The following is a 12,308-nucleotide window of genomic DNA, read 5'->3' as shown; positions in this document are numbered from 1 at the left end:
TCAGAGATCTCAGTGTCCGACACTGCGAGATCTCTTTCGGTGCTACACCTCAGAAGATGCCAGTCACAGCTGCTGGCGAAACATCAGGAACTACAACGCCAAGACCACGGCCATACAGCCTGGAAAATCCACAACCAGCACCTATAAATAAATAAATAAATAAATAAATAAATAAATAAATAAATAAATAAATAAATAAATAAATAAGTCTCCAGCGCTCTCTCGTGCAACCCCTGGAACTCCTCGCCACTGGATGGGGGGGCGGGGGGGAGGCAGCGGCTTTGCCCTGGTCTCTCCCGCGCCCGGCGCTTGGCCCTGCGGCCCCGATCCCCGCCCGCCCCTAGTCCCAGGCGCCTCCCCAGCCGCCTTCCGCCAAGCGCGCCGCATTCCTGTGCACGGCGAGCGAGGGGAGGGCCGCGGCTGGGAGGAGGAGGAGACAGGCGGGGAGGGCGCCGGAAAATGCAGGCGGCTTCCTGCCCCCCCCCTCCGCCGCCGGCCCGGCCCCTCCCCGCAAGCCGCCCTCTGCAACAGGAAGCCCGGCCAGCAGCCCGCGGCGTCCCGGGCCCCGCGTCGGAGGGGTCGCTCCAGCCCAGGTGAGGAACGCGCGCCGTTCGGGGCAGGCAGCGGAGCCCGGGAGGGGCCGGGGCTCCCCGGACTCAGATGCCGGCAGAGGGCGCGGGGAGGGACGGAGGGGAGGGCGGGCGTTCGCCCGACGCCTTCGGGGGCCCCGCCGAGCTCCGCCGCGGCGTCTTAACGCGCCCGGGCCGGATTGCAGCGCAGTCCTAAGCGGCGCTCCTGCGGTCTGGGCCAGCGCTGGTTAGGACTGCGCCGGGCGAGCCCCGCCTCAGCCCCGGCACCTGTTTCCCAGCCCCGAAACGGGCCGGGAAGGGGCCGAGGGGGAGGCGGAGAAACCGGCGCAAAAAGGCCTTGGGGGTTTGGGGGTTACAAAGGAAACCAGAACTCGCCGGCGCAGTGCGAGGCGGAGAATGCAGGGCTGGGATCCCGCCTCCCTTGACTTTCTCTTTTGAGGCTACATAGAAAAGAGTCCAGTAGCTCCTTTAAGACTAACCAACTTTAGTGTAGCATAAGCTTTCGAGAACCACAGCTCTCTTCGTCAGATGCAACGGTCAGGTTGCATCTTACAAAGAGAGCTGTGGTTCTCGAAAGCTTATGCTACAATATGCATCTGATAAAGAGAGCTGTGGTACTCGAAAGCTCATGCTACAATAAAGTTGCATCTGACAAAGAGAGCTGTGGTTCTTGCAAGCTTATGCTACAGTAAATTTGGTTAGTCTTAAAGGTGCTGCTGGACTCTTCTATTTCGCTGCTACAGAATAACACAGCTAACGCCTCTGGATCTTTTGAGATTGAGCGCAGTGCGCTCTTTGTATGCCACTGCAGTTATTATTGCTGTCATCATCCCCTTCATCAATCTGCCTTGAATCTCAGTGAGAAAGATGGACTATAAATGACATAAATAAACACTATTATTAATAATTATTATTATCAAGTTCATTAATCTGCCTTGAGTCTCAGTGAGAAGGGCGGCATATAAATGACACAAATAAATAAATAAATAAAAATTGTTATTGTTATTGTTGGTGGTGTTATTCCGCCTTTATTACTGAGACCCAGGACGGATTATGCAGGCAGTGCAATATAATCCGCAGCTAGGACGTTCACTTAAACAAAATACCATATGAGCAACAGCGATTCAGTAAGGTTCCCAACCTCCAGGTGGTGGCTGGAAATCTCCCCGAATTACAGCTGATCTGCAGGTGACAGAGATCAGTTCCCCTGGAGAACTGGCTGCTTTGGAGGGTGGACTCTATGGTATTAGAGTCCATTCTGAGGCCCCTCCCCTCCCCAAACCCCACCCTCTCCAGGCTCCACCCCCCAAATCTCCAGGAATTTCCCAGCCTGGACCTGGCAACCTTGGCATTCAATAACAGATACAATAGTGCACGAGGAGCAGAAAATTTGAAAACAACCATAATGCTGAAGCTCAGAGTTGAAACTTTTCTGAAACAAAGCATAACTAATTATCATGACATCATTAACAATGTGGAAACTACTCAGTAGGAGCATATCTACATTAGCAGCCAGTACCAAATAGCATAGTCTATATTGAGGTCAGGTGTGGTGTTGAGCATCCATGCTGGGACTTCTCTCCCGGGCAATGAATGGGGCTGAGGCCTGGTTTCCATTCTTTTTATATATTTCTTTTGGGCTCATGCAAAAGTTTAGGATCCAATTTATAGGCTCAAGAGAGAGACGGATGTGATTTCTGATTGAAAACGGGTATGCTGAAATTTGGGGTTCGGGTGACAGGCAGGTGGGGCATGATGGGAGGGAAAGAGGAGGTTGGACGCAAGGGGTCTTGTGGGGAGAGGAGGGGGAAATGGTACCTAGAAATATTAGGTAGTGAATGATTTATTTGTGGAGATTATTATAAGGGGTATCGTCCAAGACAGTGGGTGGTTCTTGATCTGTGCCAGTGGTTCCCAACCTTATTGCTCTGCTGACCCACAGATTCAATCGGTGACTCATTATAAAAATCAACAACAACAGAGCACGCCCAAATTAATAAAAGTGTAAAAGCCTAAGACCTCCTTTGATAAACTTTTAAACTTTGATAAACTCCTTTGATAAACTTAATAGAAAGCCGCTTTTGACAGGCGGAGAGAGCATCCGTTTGCGTGTTTGAAAGGGGGCACACGAGGGTATTTTGAAAGTGCCGGTAGGGTGATGGCAGGATTGGATGGGGTAGAACTTAACTGTACTGTGTGCCTATCTCTTGCCTGCTTATATAACCTGGCCAGGCTCCAGGAAGTATAGACCGGAGTTAATCAGGGTGTCCTTTTAATGCATGGAGAGTGTTTTTGTGCAAACTGCAATGTCTGCACCCTTGGGACCTCCCTCCGTTGCTTCCCACACATGCAGTTAATTCTCTCCCTCCATCTCTGTGTTGTGAGTACAGAATTGACATCTCCTGGAGGGCATAGAGTGTGCCTTGTGCCATACAAAGCAAAATGAACTCTCTTCCGTGAGGGGGACATTGCTAGCTTTCTGTCCCATTCCTTTTTTTTTTAATTAAATTTTTATTGAGCATTCAACAACGTAGAAACAACAATATAAATGCATAACAAAGAAGATGGAATTCTTACTATTACAATCATCAATGCTTTAACCACTCGTTGAACAAGAATTATAATTGTCCTTAATAAGAGGGTCTATTCCTCGTTTCAATATAGTTTTTTGTTGACAATAAAAAAGGGGGGTTAGAAATAGAGTTATTAAACTTGACCTAGATAAACCCTACCTATCATTCTATTATTTATGCACTAAGAATTGCCTAATAGGTAGTATCTGTATTTCTGTCCCATTCCTAAACTTCCCCTAGAACCTGAAAACAGGGAGACAATAATTAAAAATCCAGAGACGCTCTGATGCGGCAGCTGTCTGAAATATGGGACCCCTGAAGTCCTGTCCGATGGTGACATTTTGGGAATACAGGCTCAGCCAGTCAGCCTTACCTGGCGCCCTCTACAGGGCATGTCCCCCCTCCCCCTTTGCCACCTCCTGTTCTCTCATTGCTCCAGCTGCCCTGAGAGAAGGTTTCGCATGCCAAGCATTCTTCTAGCTTGGGAGGCCGAAGAAGCATCTTGAGCCTGTGAGGTCAGTTCTGGAGCGCATGCCAGGCGCTGTGTGGTTTTTTGGGGTGGGGGGAGACTGGGCTGCCTGGCCTCCTCTTGAGGAGGTTCCAGCCTCAAATAAGCCCTCTGTCTTTTCTTTGGCTTACTGTCTCTGCATCCTGCATGCCCCAGTCAAAGGATCGTTTGGGGGCCTTATTTGAAGTTCTTTGCTCTTCTTTTTTGGTGTGGATCGATTATGCATCGAGCAAATCGATGGTTGGGAAAGGTATACATACAACCAGGGGTAAAGCCTTACATCCAGGGGTGGGAAGGAAAACGGCAAGGGATGAAAAAGGCATCCTATAAGATATTTTTCCAGCGAGGGTCCATTATTGGCATTGCAGGGGGCATGGAGAGAAGGCTTTGATTTGCAAAGACGTTAGGGTTTGTGTGCAGAGACGGGCTGCCCTTGTTCCGTGACCTCCCACACGCAGTCAGAACTGGACTGGAGGTTGGCCCCCACCATAACATTGCTCAGAAGTTCCTGTAGAAATTAGTGTCAGCTGGAGTTTTACACAGAAGATGATGTTTCAAGGAAGGTCTCAGTAGCAGAGCTGCCTGCTTTCCTCAGAGAAGGCCCCAGTTTCAGTCCCAGCTATCCCCAGATAAAGGATCTCGATTGGCAGGTGTTTAGGAAAGACCCTTTTCGGCCTTAGAGAGCTGCTGCTTGTCACAGCAGGAAAACCAAACTAGATTCTTGCATAATGTTTCAGAGGAAGGAGCAGGGCTTTTTTCTGGGAAAAGAGGTGGTGGAACTCAGTGGTGTAACTCAGGATTGCACAATGACGTCACTTTGGGTCAGCCGGAACAAGGGGGGAGTTTTTTAAAGTTTAAATCAAACCTCGGCGAAAATGGTCACATGGCCGGTGGCCCCACCCCCTTATCTCCAGACAGAGGGGAGCTTAGATGGCCCTCCGCGCCGCTCCAGAGGTGCGGAGGGCAATCTAAACTCTCCTCTGTCTGGAGATCAGGGGGCGGGGCCACCGGCCATGTGACCATTTTCAAGAGGTGCTGGAACTCTGTTCCACCGCGTTCCCGCTGAAAAAAAGCCCTGGGAAGGATGGTAGCTCAGTGACACAGTGCAGAAAGTCCAGGTTCGATTCCCAGCATCTCTAAAGGATCTCAGATAGGAGTGGGAAAGAGCTTCCACCAGTCAGAGAAGGAAGTAAAATATTGAGTCAGACAACTGGTCTCATTCACAGAAGCTTCATATATTCACTGTGGGGCCTCCTGAATTAAACCTGTTCCTGGTGGCCTCCGTAAAGTGCAGCCAAGCCAGTTACAGCAAGTCATATGAGTTAAGATCACGTTACGTTGATTTCTTCTGCATAAATCTGAATAAAACAGTTGGAAGGAGAGCAGCATACGTCCTTTCATTTTAGACCGTGCATGTAGCAGGCGCCATCTTAGAAGAGGTGTTCCTTCCCGTGTATGAGAGAAGGGGGAATGCCTCTTCTAAGATGGGACGTATCGAGCCGGACAAAGTGCTATCTGCCAGGAGAAGTTTACAGTCTAAATTTCAGCAACGAGGTAGTCACAAAGGGAAGAGAGAAAACGAAAGGCCATGAGTTTGAAGTGTGGTGGCAGCAGGAAGTAGTAGTGTGTGTATCGGCTTGCTCCAACTGAACAAGCGGTGTTCGCCTCTGGCTGTACACAAGATTATGCTTTTTGACTTAAGGCTGCAGAGGCTGAGTGCTTTTGCAGAAAAGATCTGCAAATACCAAAACACCATTCGGTGTGTATCTACGGAGCTGTGTCCCCAATGAGTGCTCACAAGTGGTTCGTCACAGTCGAAAGTCCCTGAAAACAACATGGGCTGACTTGTCACGTGTCCAGAGGGTCGAATGAGGTGACCCTGAGCTGGTTCTCTTGATCCCCCTCCCTTAGCTCTGTTTCTCCTTCCCCTTATCCTCTTTGATGGACACTAGGATTTAAAAAAAAAAGAACCAAGGAAGGAAACGAGAAGATGGGAAATGAAGGCAGATATGGATCAGGGCAGGGGATAGCTGGGCCACGAGGAGAAGCCGGCTAAGATGTGTCTCCTCTTTCCACCATTGAATTTCTAGAAGTTGGGTGAAGGCCCTATCATTCGCTTTAAACTGTCTCTGTGGGATTCTGCCGCCTTGCTTGCACTCGGAAGATGTAGGCCTGCTCCCAACCTGGAGGTGAGATGGAATAGTAAAATTGGAGTAAATCTGCTTTATGGACCCCCCAAAAATGAATATACCTAGGTACTTCCTCCAAGCTTCAACATGCTCGAAGACTCTGACGGGCTCTTGCCTTCTCCTCCACCCCCAGTGCCTTTCTCAGAGAACAGCTGGAAGATGAATTGTGGGGAGATGTCAAAGGGGCAAGAGAACCCAGAAGGAAGAGGGAATATTCTGGCTATTCTCATTGGGATAAGGAGAACTTAAGGGAGGGGGAGTGTTTGGGAACTGACAGGGACCTCTGCTGAACCTTGAGTTATGTCTAAAGATGGGGCTCACTCTATCCAATCAATAATTAGGGCATGGAATGCATTGCCCAAAGTTGTGATGATACAAGAAACAATACCAGGAATATACAGTCAAAATTTTTGGATTTTTATAGCAATATATTGGTGCAAAATGTGCAACATGTCCGTTGCACTGAAATGGTGGTTCATGCCAGTAATGAAAATATCATGTGGTGAGCTGTTCTAATTGAAGACCATTAGGAAGGTTCCAATAACTGTGCCCAGGAAGAAGTTGTGTATACGAAACGGGAATGGTATAATATGCAAGCATAATCCCGTCGGCACATCAATATTTTCATTTGATTTGGATTGTGGTCACCCTCCTCTGTGGGACTGTCTGCCTACGTTCCTAAGAAGGCTCTACTGCAGCTCTCACCCAGACGTTTCTTTATGAACATTACAAAAACACGGACAAACAACTGTTACCTTGTATAATTGTTACCTTGTATTTATTATAGATTGTATTTATTATAGATTGTATTTATTGTTGACACTTTGCACTTTTGCACATTTTGCACCAATATATTGCTATAAAAATCCAAAAATTTTGACTGTATATTCCCGGTATTGGTTCTTGTAGCTTTTGACTATCCGGGGTTTCCCTGCTTTGTTTCTGTCTCCAAAGTTGTGATGATGGCTGGTGGCTGTGCAGGGGGGGTGGCCGTGCTTCTAAGATGAAGCCATTTCAAGGACAGGTCTGTTGTTAAATTCGGCAAGAGCTCAATGGAACCGCCATATTTCGAAGCAGCCTGAAAACCAGAGGCTGGGTGTGAAACGCAGGGTAGAGCTCACCGCCTTTATGCTTTGTTTGGATGCATGTGACTGGGACACAGTTGGGAGCAGAGTTCTGCACTTGGTGAACTTGTGGCCCGGCCTCCCAGAAGTCCTCCTGAATTCCCTGAAACCGCAGAGGTAATGCAGGCCTGTGAGCCAGTGGATCGCTCTTGGCGACTGGCGCGCACATGTGTGTGGCGACAGCCGTGCTTGCATCACTTCCTGCTGCAGGAAATCGGTGCCTTTTGTAAATATTCGCAGGCTGCTCCTTTGTTTTAGAACCCGGCAATGTGGAGGTGCCCCTGGCCAGAAGGGAAGGGAAAGCCCCAGGGAACACAGGTGTCCTGGGCATGGGGATTTTCTCTTCCCTAGGCTCTGTTGTTCAGGAGGCAGCAGAGAAAAACAGAAGGGAGAAGGGAGGGTTGTGTGTTGTGGCATCACTTCCTATTTGGACTTTCAGCCTTCAGGAAGCAGGTACGGTTGGAATGAGAAGGTAGTTTGGCTTGCCCATCCTGAAACTTCCCTCTGAAGCCGGGAAGGAAGATTTTGTATATTAATTAATTAATGCTGTCTCCTTCCAAGCACTCGCGGATCTTCTTCCTGAAGTCTGTTCACTGCCCTGTGCTTGCTTTTCCTGCCTTGGTCTCCCCCACCCTGTTCTGATGATTATTCACCGTGGAGCCAGTCCAGCCCCTTCAGCTGGGCAGATAATTGTCATCGTTTCTGCTTTCCCATGTGCATCTCACACGTACAATGACCTTGTGAGGTGGGCTAGGTTGAGACCTTCCCAACAATTTCCATGGATGAGGAAGGGATGTAGGTTTCCGACAACCACGCCTAACAAAACATCACAGCTACCTGTTTCTGCTGCAGCGCTGATCATTCGTTCATGGCAACGGCAAGTTGTTTTGGCGCTAGCTTCTCAAAAGCGCATAGAATGTGAGGTGTGGGAATAATGAGCTTGGATAGGTGATCACGGTTCATTCTCCTACCCGGGTGCATCAGATACAAAATCCTATCAAAGTTTCTATGCCTTTTTAAAGAGTTGTTTGTTGGGGAGATCGGCATAAGTGCAGCTTTTCCCAGTCCGGAATTGCAATGTTGGAGGAAAGCTGTCCCTGTTGTACTTCTGCCTATTTTGAAGAGGAGGAAAATGTTCCTTGGGTGGAAGCTATGTTAGCTTTAAAAAACCTGGATTACATTTTGTGCCTTATTAATATTGTTATTGTTGTTCTCTCCTTTTATTATTAATATTAATTTATTTATAGTCCGCATTCTTGCTGAGACTCATGGTGGATTACGGGATTTAAAACAGTGCGACCAAACAGCATAAGGCAACCGATGAGCAATGCAATAGGATCAGGATTACAGAATTAGAGTTCCGTGCAAACAACAAACTATCTAAGGCAAGGAATAATATAAACAATACGTAAAGTAGATTACAAGGTAACGACTGTGCAATAAAAGCAGGCGATACCTTCAGTAATCATTCAGTGTTCCATTATTAAATCAGTCTTGCACATCTGACTATTAAAGTGACTAGTCCTCAAAAACACAGATTTACTAGCTTCCTCTCTATAAATATTTCCATTGGCCACTTGTGACTGAGAAAGGTGTGGTCACCTGGAATAGTTTCAGCTCATCTCGGGTAGCCAAGCCTGGTTTAAACATGCCCTGAAAGGACCTTTTAATTAGATGTCACGTGTATTGTTGTTGTTCCCCCACTAGAGGGCATGTGGGTGCAAAAAATAACTCAGCCTTCCCCGCTAGAGGGCTCCAAAGTGCTAAATGCCCAATGAGCCATTTTTCTCCCTTGCTCTTCTGTAAGAAGACACCAAAGCTCAATGCATCAGTTTCCACACTTCCTAGTAGTTTTCTGTGCATGGATTTCTAAGATTAGATTGCAATACTCAGGTTAGCTTAATACCCCCTAACTTGGTGGGGGGGCACAGTTTATATGTATGTGCATATTTAGGCAGGCAAATAGTAGTTCAGTCCAGCTCTGGAACCTTGTGAAATGTAGCTTTTCCATCCATATCCCTCCCCCCCCCCCAAAAAAAAGTGGTCTCCACCCTGCCTGCCCTGTGCCAAGCTGCTGGCACAGTGCCCTTTATGAGTCAGGCTGTCTATGGGGTGTGGAGTTTCCCCGCCTGTTTGCACCGTTCTGTGAAGCCTCTTTGTAGGTGACAGAAGCAGTATTCATGCCCCTCTGTACCTCCACCTAGTTTAAGAATTTCTGAGTAATCGGGGAGAGAGGAGACGGAGGGGCAGCCTTGGTAGCGTGAATACCTCTCTGTTTGCAAATCTCGCTCCCCCGCCCCTTCCAGCTTCCCAGTTGCTGCCACGGATGATACTGGCTGCTTCTGAAAAGCTGAGCTAGCATCTCACAGCCGGGTGTCACATTGGAGCAACCTTTGATCTCCATTAGAGGAGTACCAACCAATATCCCCTTCCCTCAGTTTCTTCACTGGAACCTACATTTTAGCAGCCTTCCCGTCAGCTTGGTTGTGTCTGGGCTGTACCATTGCGGACTGCCAGTGGGGGTGGGGGGTCATGCGGCTGAAAGCTTCTCCATGCAAGACAGTTCCCTGCATGTAGAAAAGCCAATGTCAGGGAGGAGACTTCCAAGCTAGTTTTCTTCCTTTTTTAAGGGGGTGGTCCCTCCATCATACGAGCTCCCTTTGACAATCAGGAGTGGGTCAGCCCACATATAATTTTATGTGCAAAGTGCTGTCAAGTCACAGCCAACTTATGGCGACCCCCCACAGGGTTTTCAAGGCAAGAGGCACATAGAAATAGTTTGCCATTGCCTGCCTCTGCATAGTGACCCTGGACTTCCCATGCAAGTACTGACCAGAGTGGACCCTGCTTAGCTTCCAAGATCTGCTGAGATTGCGCTAGCCTGGGCCATCCAGGTTAGGACACATATAGCTTTACCCCCTAGTTCTTGAGTCTGCAGGTAATCTTTCTCTAGTGCCACTCTGGGAAGGTGAGAACAGGCCAAGCCAGGCCACCTGCTGTGCCTCAGTTGGACTGCCTGTGGGTCCCCTGACTCGAATAACAGGAGGGGCATGGTGGCACCTGTCAAGGGATTCGGCAGTGTGCTGTGAAACTGCTACTCTTCCAAAGAGGAAAAGGGCTCCATCTCGTTCGATCTCCAGCAGGGTGTAGTGGTCTGAGTGCCGGACCAGGCTCTGGAGATCCCAAGATGGGATCCCCACTTGACATGGAGACTTGGGCCAGTCGCACGCTCTCCGCCTAACCTACCTCACAGGACAAAATGGAAGAGAAGAGAATGAGTCCCCAGCTGGGAGAAAGGCCCATGACGTCTTGTCAAAGGCTCCTGTGAAAGGATTCCTTCCAGGGAAAAGATAGCCCTGAAAAACTTTTGGGAGGAGGTCGGAAGTGGAAGCTGTGGGGAGCGATCGGTTGGTGACCTTTGCCTTTGGGTGTCATCTGCAGGTTTCTGCTAAGCCTTGTCCCGTGGATCCTTCGACCCAGCCACTGGGGGACGCCTCCCCAGGGGGCAGAATGGAGTTGGAAGAGGCATACAACGGAGTGAGTAAGGGGCGTGGGGAACGGGAAAGCTTTGGTTATGAAAGCAGTTGAAGGGAACATTCCCCAAATCAGAGCTCCCAGTTCCTTTCTGCATCCCGTAGGGAGCAGTGCGTGTTATAAATAGGATTTAGTGAAGGGTAGGGGCTACGTGGTCTCTCTCCAAAACTCCCTGCTCGGGTTTGTTCTTGGGGCTGGCGGGGGCCAACAAGACTTTGAACCCCTCGGTGATTCGAGTTCGATCTTCAAAAGAGGCATGTAGTTTGGCAAAGGCAAGAATGTATTGGCACAAGGTAGACCTTCTCTGTGTCTTTGCCATTCCATCCTTGCTAGAACCCGGCTCCGGGTGCCCAAACTGGGATAACGATCATTGGCGCTGAAGACGAGGACTTTGAGAATGACATCGAGCTGGTGAGTAGAAGACAGGCAGGAGCAGACTCGGGTGGGATGGGAAGCAGGTGGTGGTGGAGAGTGCCCTCAAGTCATAGTTGACTTGTGGCGACCCCTGGTGGGGTTTTCATGGCAAGAGGCTGACAGAGGTGGTGTGCCATTGCCTGCCTCTGCAACCCTGGTCTTCGTTGGAGGTCTCTCATCCAATTACTAACCAAGGCCGACCCTGCTTAGCTTCTGAGACCCGAAGAGATCGGGCTCACCTGGGCTATCCAGGCCAGGGTGGGAAGTATGGTAGAGGGGGGTAATGATGAGTGGTGCTGGGCGCGAGATTGGAGGGGGGGGGACTCCCAAGGGTGTTGAGGAAGGTGAGCAGACCAAGATGGAGGAGGGAACTGTGCTCATTTTCTACCTTGATGTCTCTCCTGTGCTCCAGAACCCAGATGCGCAAAGCAGCTTGTTCCAGAACCTAGAGATACTGAAGAAGCATCCCGCCTATTTGATGGTCTTTCTGCAACATGTGGTACTCCAGTTCGACTCCAGCCCTGCGGTGAGACTTGCGCAGTATGCGTGGCTGGACTTTGGTCAGTGCAGCTGTGCAGTTGGCCCGCCTGGCTGGCCCGCTTGGCTGTGCTGCACGGGAGCAGCGCATGAGTTGCGTCGGTTGGCCTTTGTGTGAGATGGGGGCCGGACTCAGTGGACTGCTGGCCCGATCCAGCCGAGCTTTTCTTACTTCCTTATGAGTCGCCGGCGGAACAGGTGCATTTGTGTACACCTTCTTGGGCCACCTGCATACAACTAGTTAACTTTGGTTGAACAGCCTCGTAAAACACTTCTGTGCTGTTTGCCCAATACCTGAAATGGCACGGGCCGTTTCAGTGTGGTAAGGCCCTTGCTGGGCTGTGGACAGCGGCATTGCATGCTAAACGCTTCTCTCCGTTACATGTGTGCAAAACCAGCAGGTGAGGTGGAAACTTCTCACCTGGGGGATCAGTGCTGATCTGAAATGTTCAGCCTCCCCTCTTGTGCCTCCATCACCTGTCCTGGCCATTACATTGGTTGCACGCTCCCCCCCCCCCCGAGTGTATCTTTGGCAGCAGTTTCTGGTTTACAGTCCTCTATGTTTGTCCAGGATTTTGGGATTGCCAACATGACAAGGTCTGCAGGAGTCTGACGTCACAGGCTTCTACCCCCTTCCCCGTTACCAGTAAAATACTCTCTTCCCCTTTTCTATAGCTCTGTTACCTGCACGTGGACCTTATCCGCCACCTTACACCCAAGGAAGGGAAGAAGCAATTTGTGGAATTTTGCCACACTTTCTTGGATAAAGCAGGGGTGAGCAAACGCTGTTGGATCCTTTTTGGACTGCCTCCCATCTCTGAACTCCTGGTCTGTTCTCT

The 12,308-nt window shown here is 49.5% G+C and overlaps 1 protein-coding gene across 7 annotated transcripts in view; it reads left to right on the top strand.

The window, feature by feature from the left end:
• Nucleotides 1-512: 512 nt before the first annotated feature.
• The window catches only part of ARHGEF1 (Rho guanine nucleotide exchange factor 1), a 56,163-nt gene continuing 44,367 nt past the window's right edge, over nucleotides 513-12,308 (top strand). For 6 of the 7 annotated variants that reach the window (XM_054998986.1, XM_054998985.1, XM_054998984.1 and 3 more), the window contains exons 1-5: nucleotides 513-593; nucleotides 10,426-10,521; nucleotides 10,852-10,929; nucleotides 11,345-11,458; nucleotides 12,145-12,243. In XM_054998986.1, the coding sequence (XP_054854961.1) occupies nucleotides 10,495-10,521; nucleotides 10,852-10,929; nucleotides 11,345-11,458; nucleotides 12,145-12,243 (318 nt within the window). In that variant the 5' untranslated portion in view covers nucleotides 513-593; nucleotides 10,426-10,494. Of the gene's footprint in view, nucleotides 594-8,267; nucleotides 8,370-10,425; nucleotides 10,522-10,851; nucleotides 10,930-11,344; nucleotides 11,459-12,144; nucleotides 12,244-12,308 lie in introns of those variants that run through there. The other variant, XM_054998982.1, reaches the window with a different exon arrangement.

The sequence above is a fragment of the Eublepharis macularius genome, chromosome 15 (assembly GCF_028583425.1).
Source record: "Eublepharis macularius isolate TG4126 chromosome 15, MPM_Emac_v1.0, whole genome shotgun sequence".
NCBI classification, from domain to species: domain Eukaryota; kingdom Metazoa; phylum Chordata; class Lepidosauria; order Squamata; family Eublepharidae; genus Eublepharis; species Eublepharis macularius.
The sequence above is the reverse complement of the archived record's forward strand: the minus strand, read 5'-3'. Positions and strand labels throughout refer to the sequence as shown.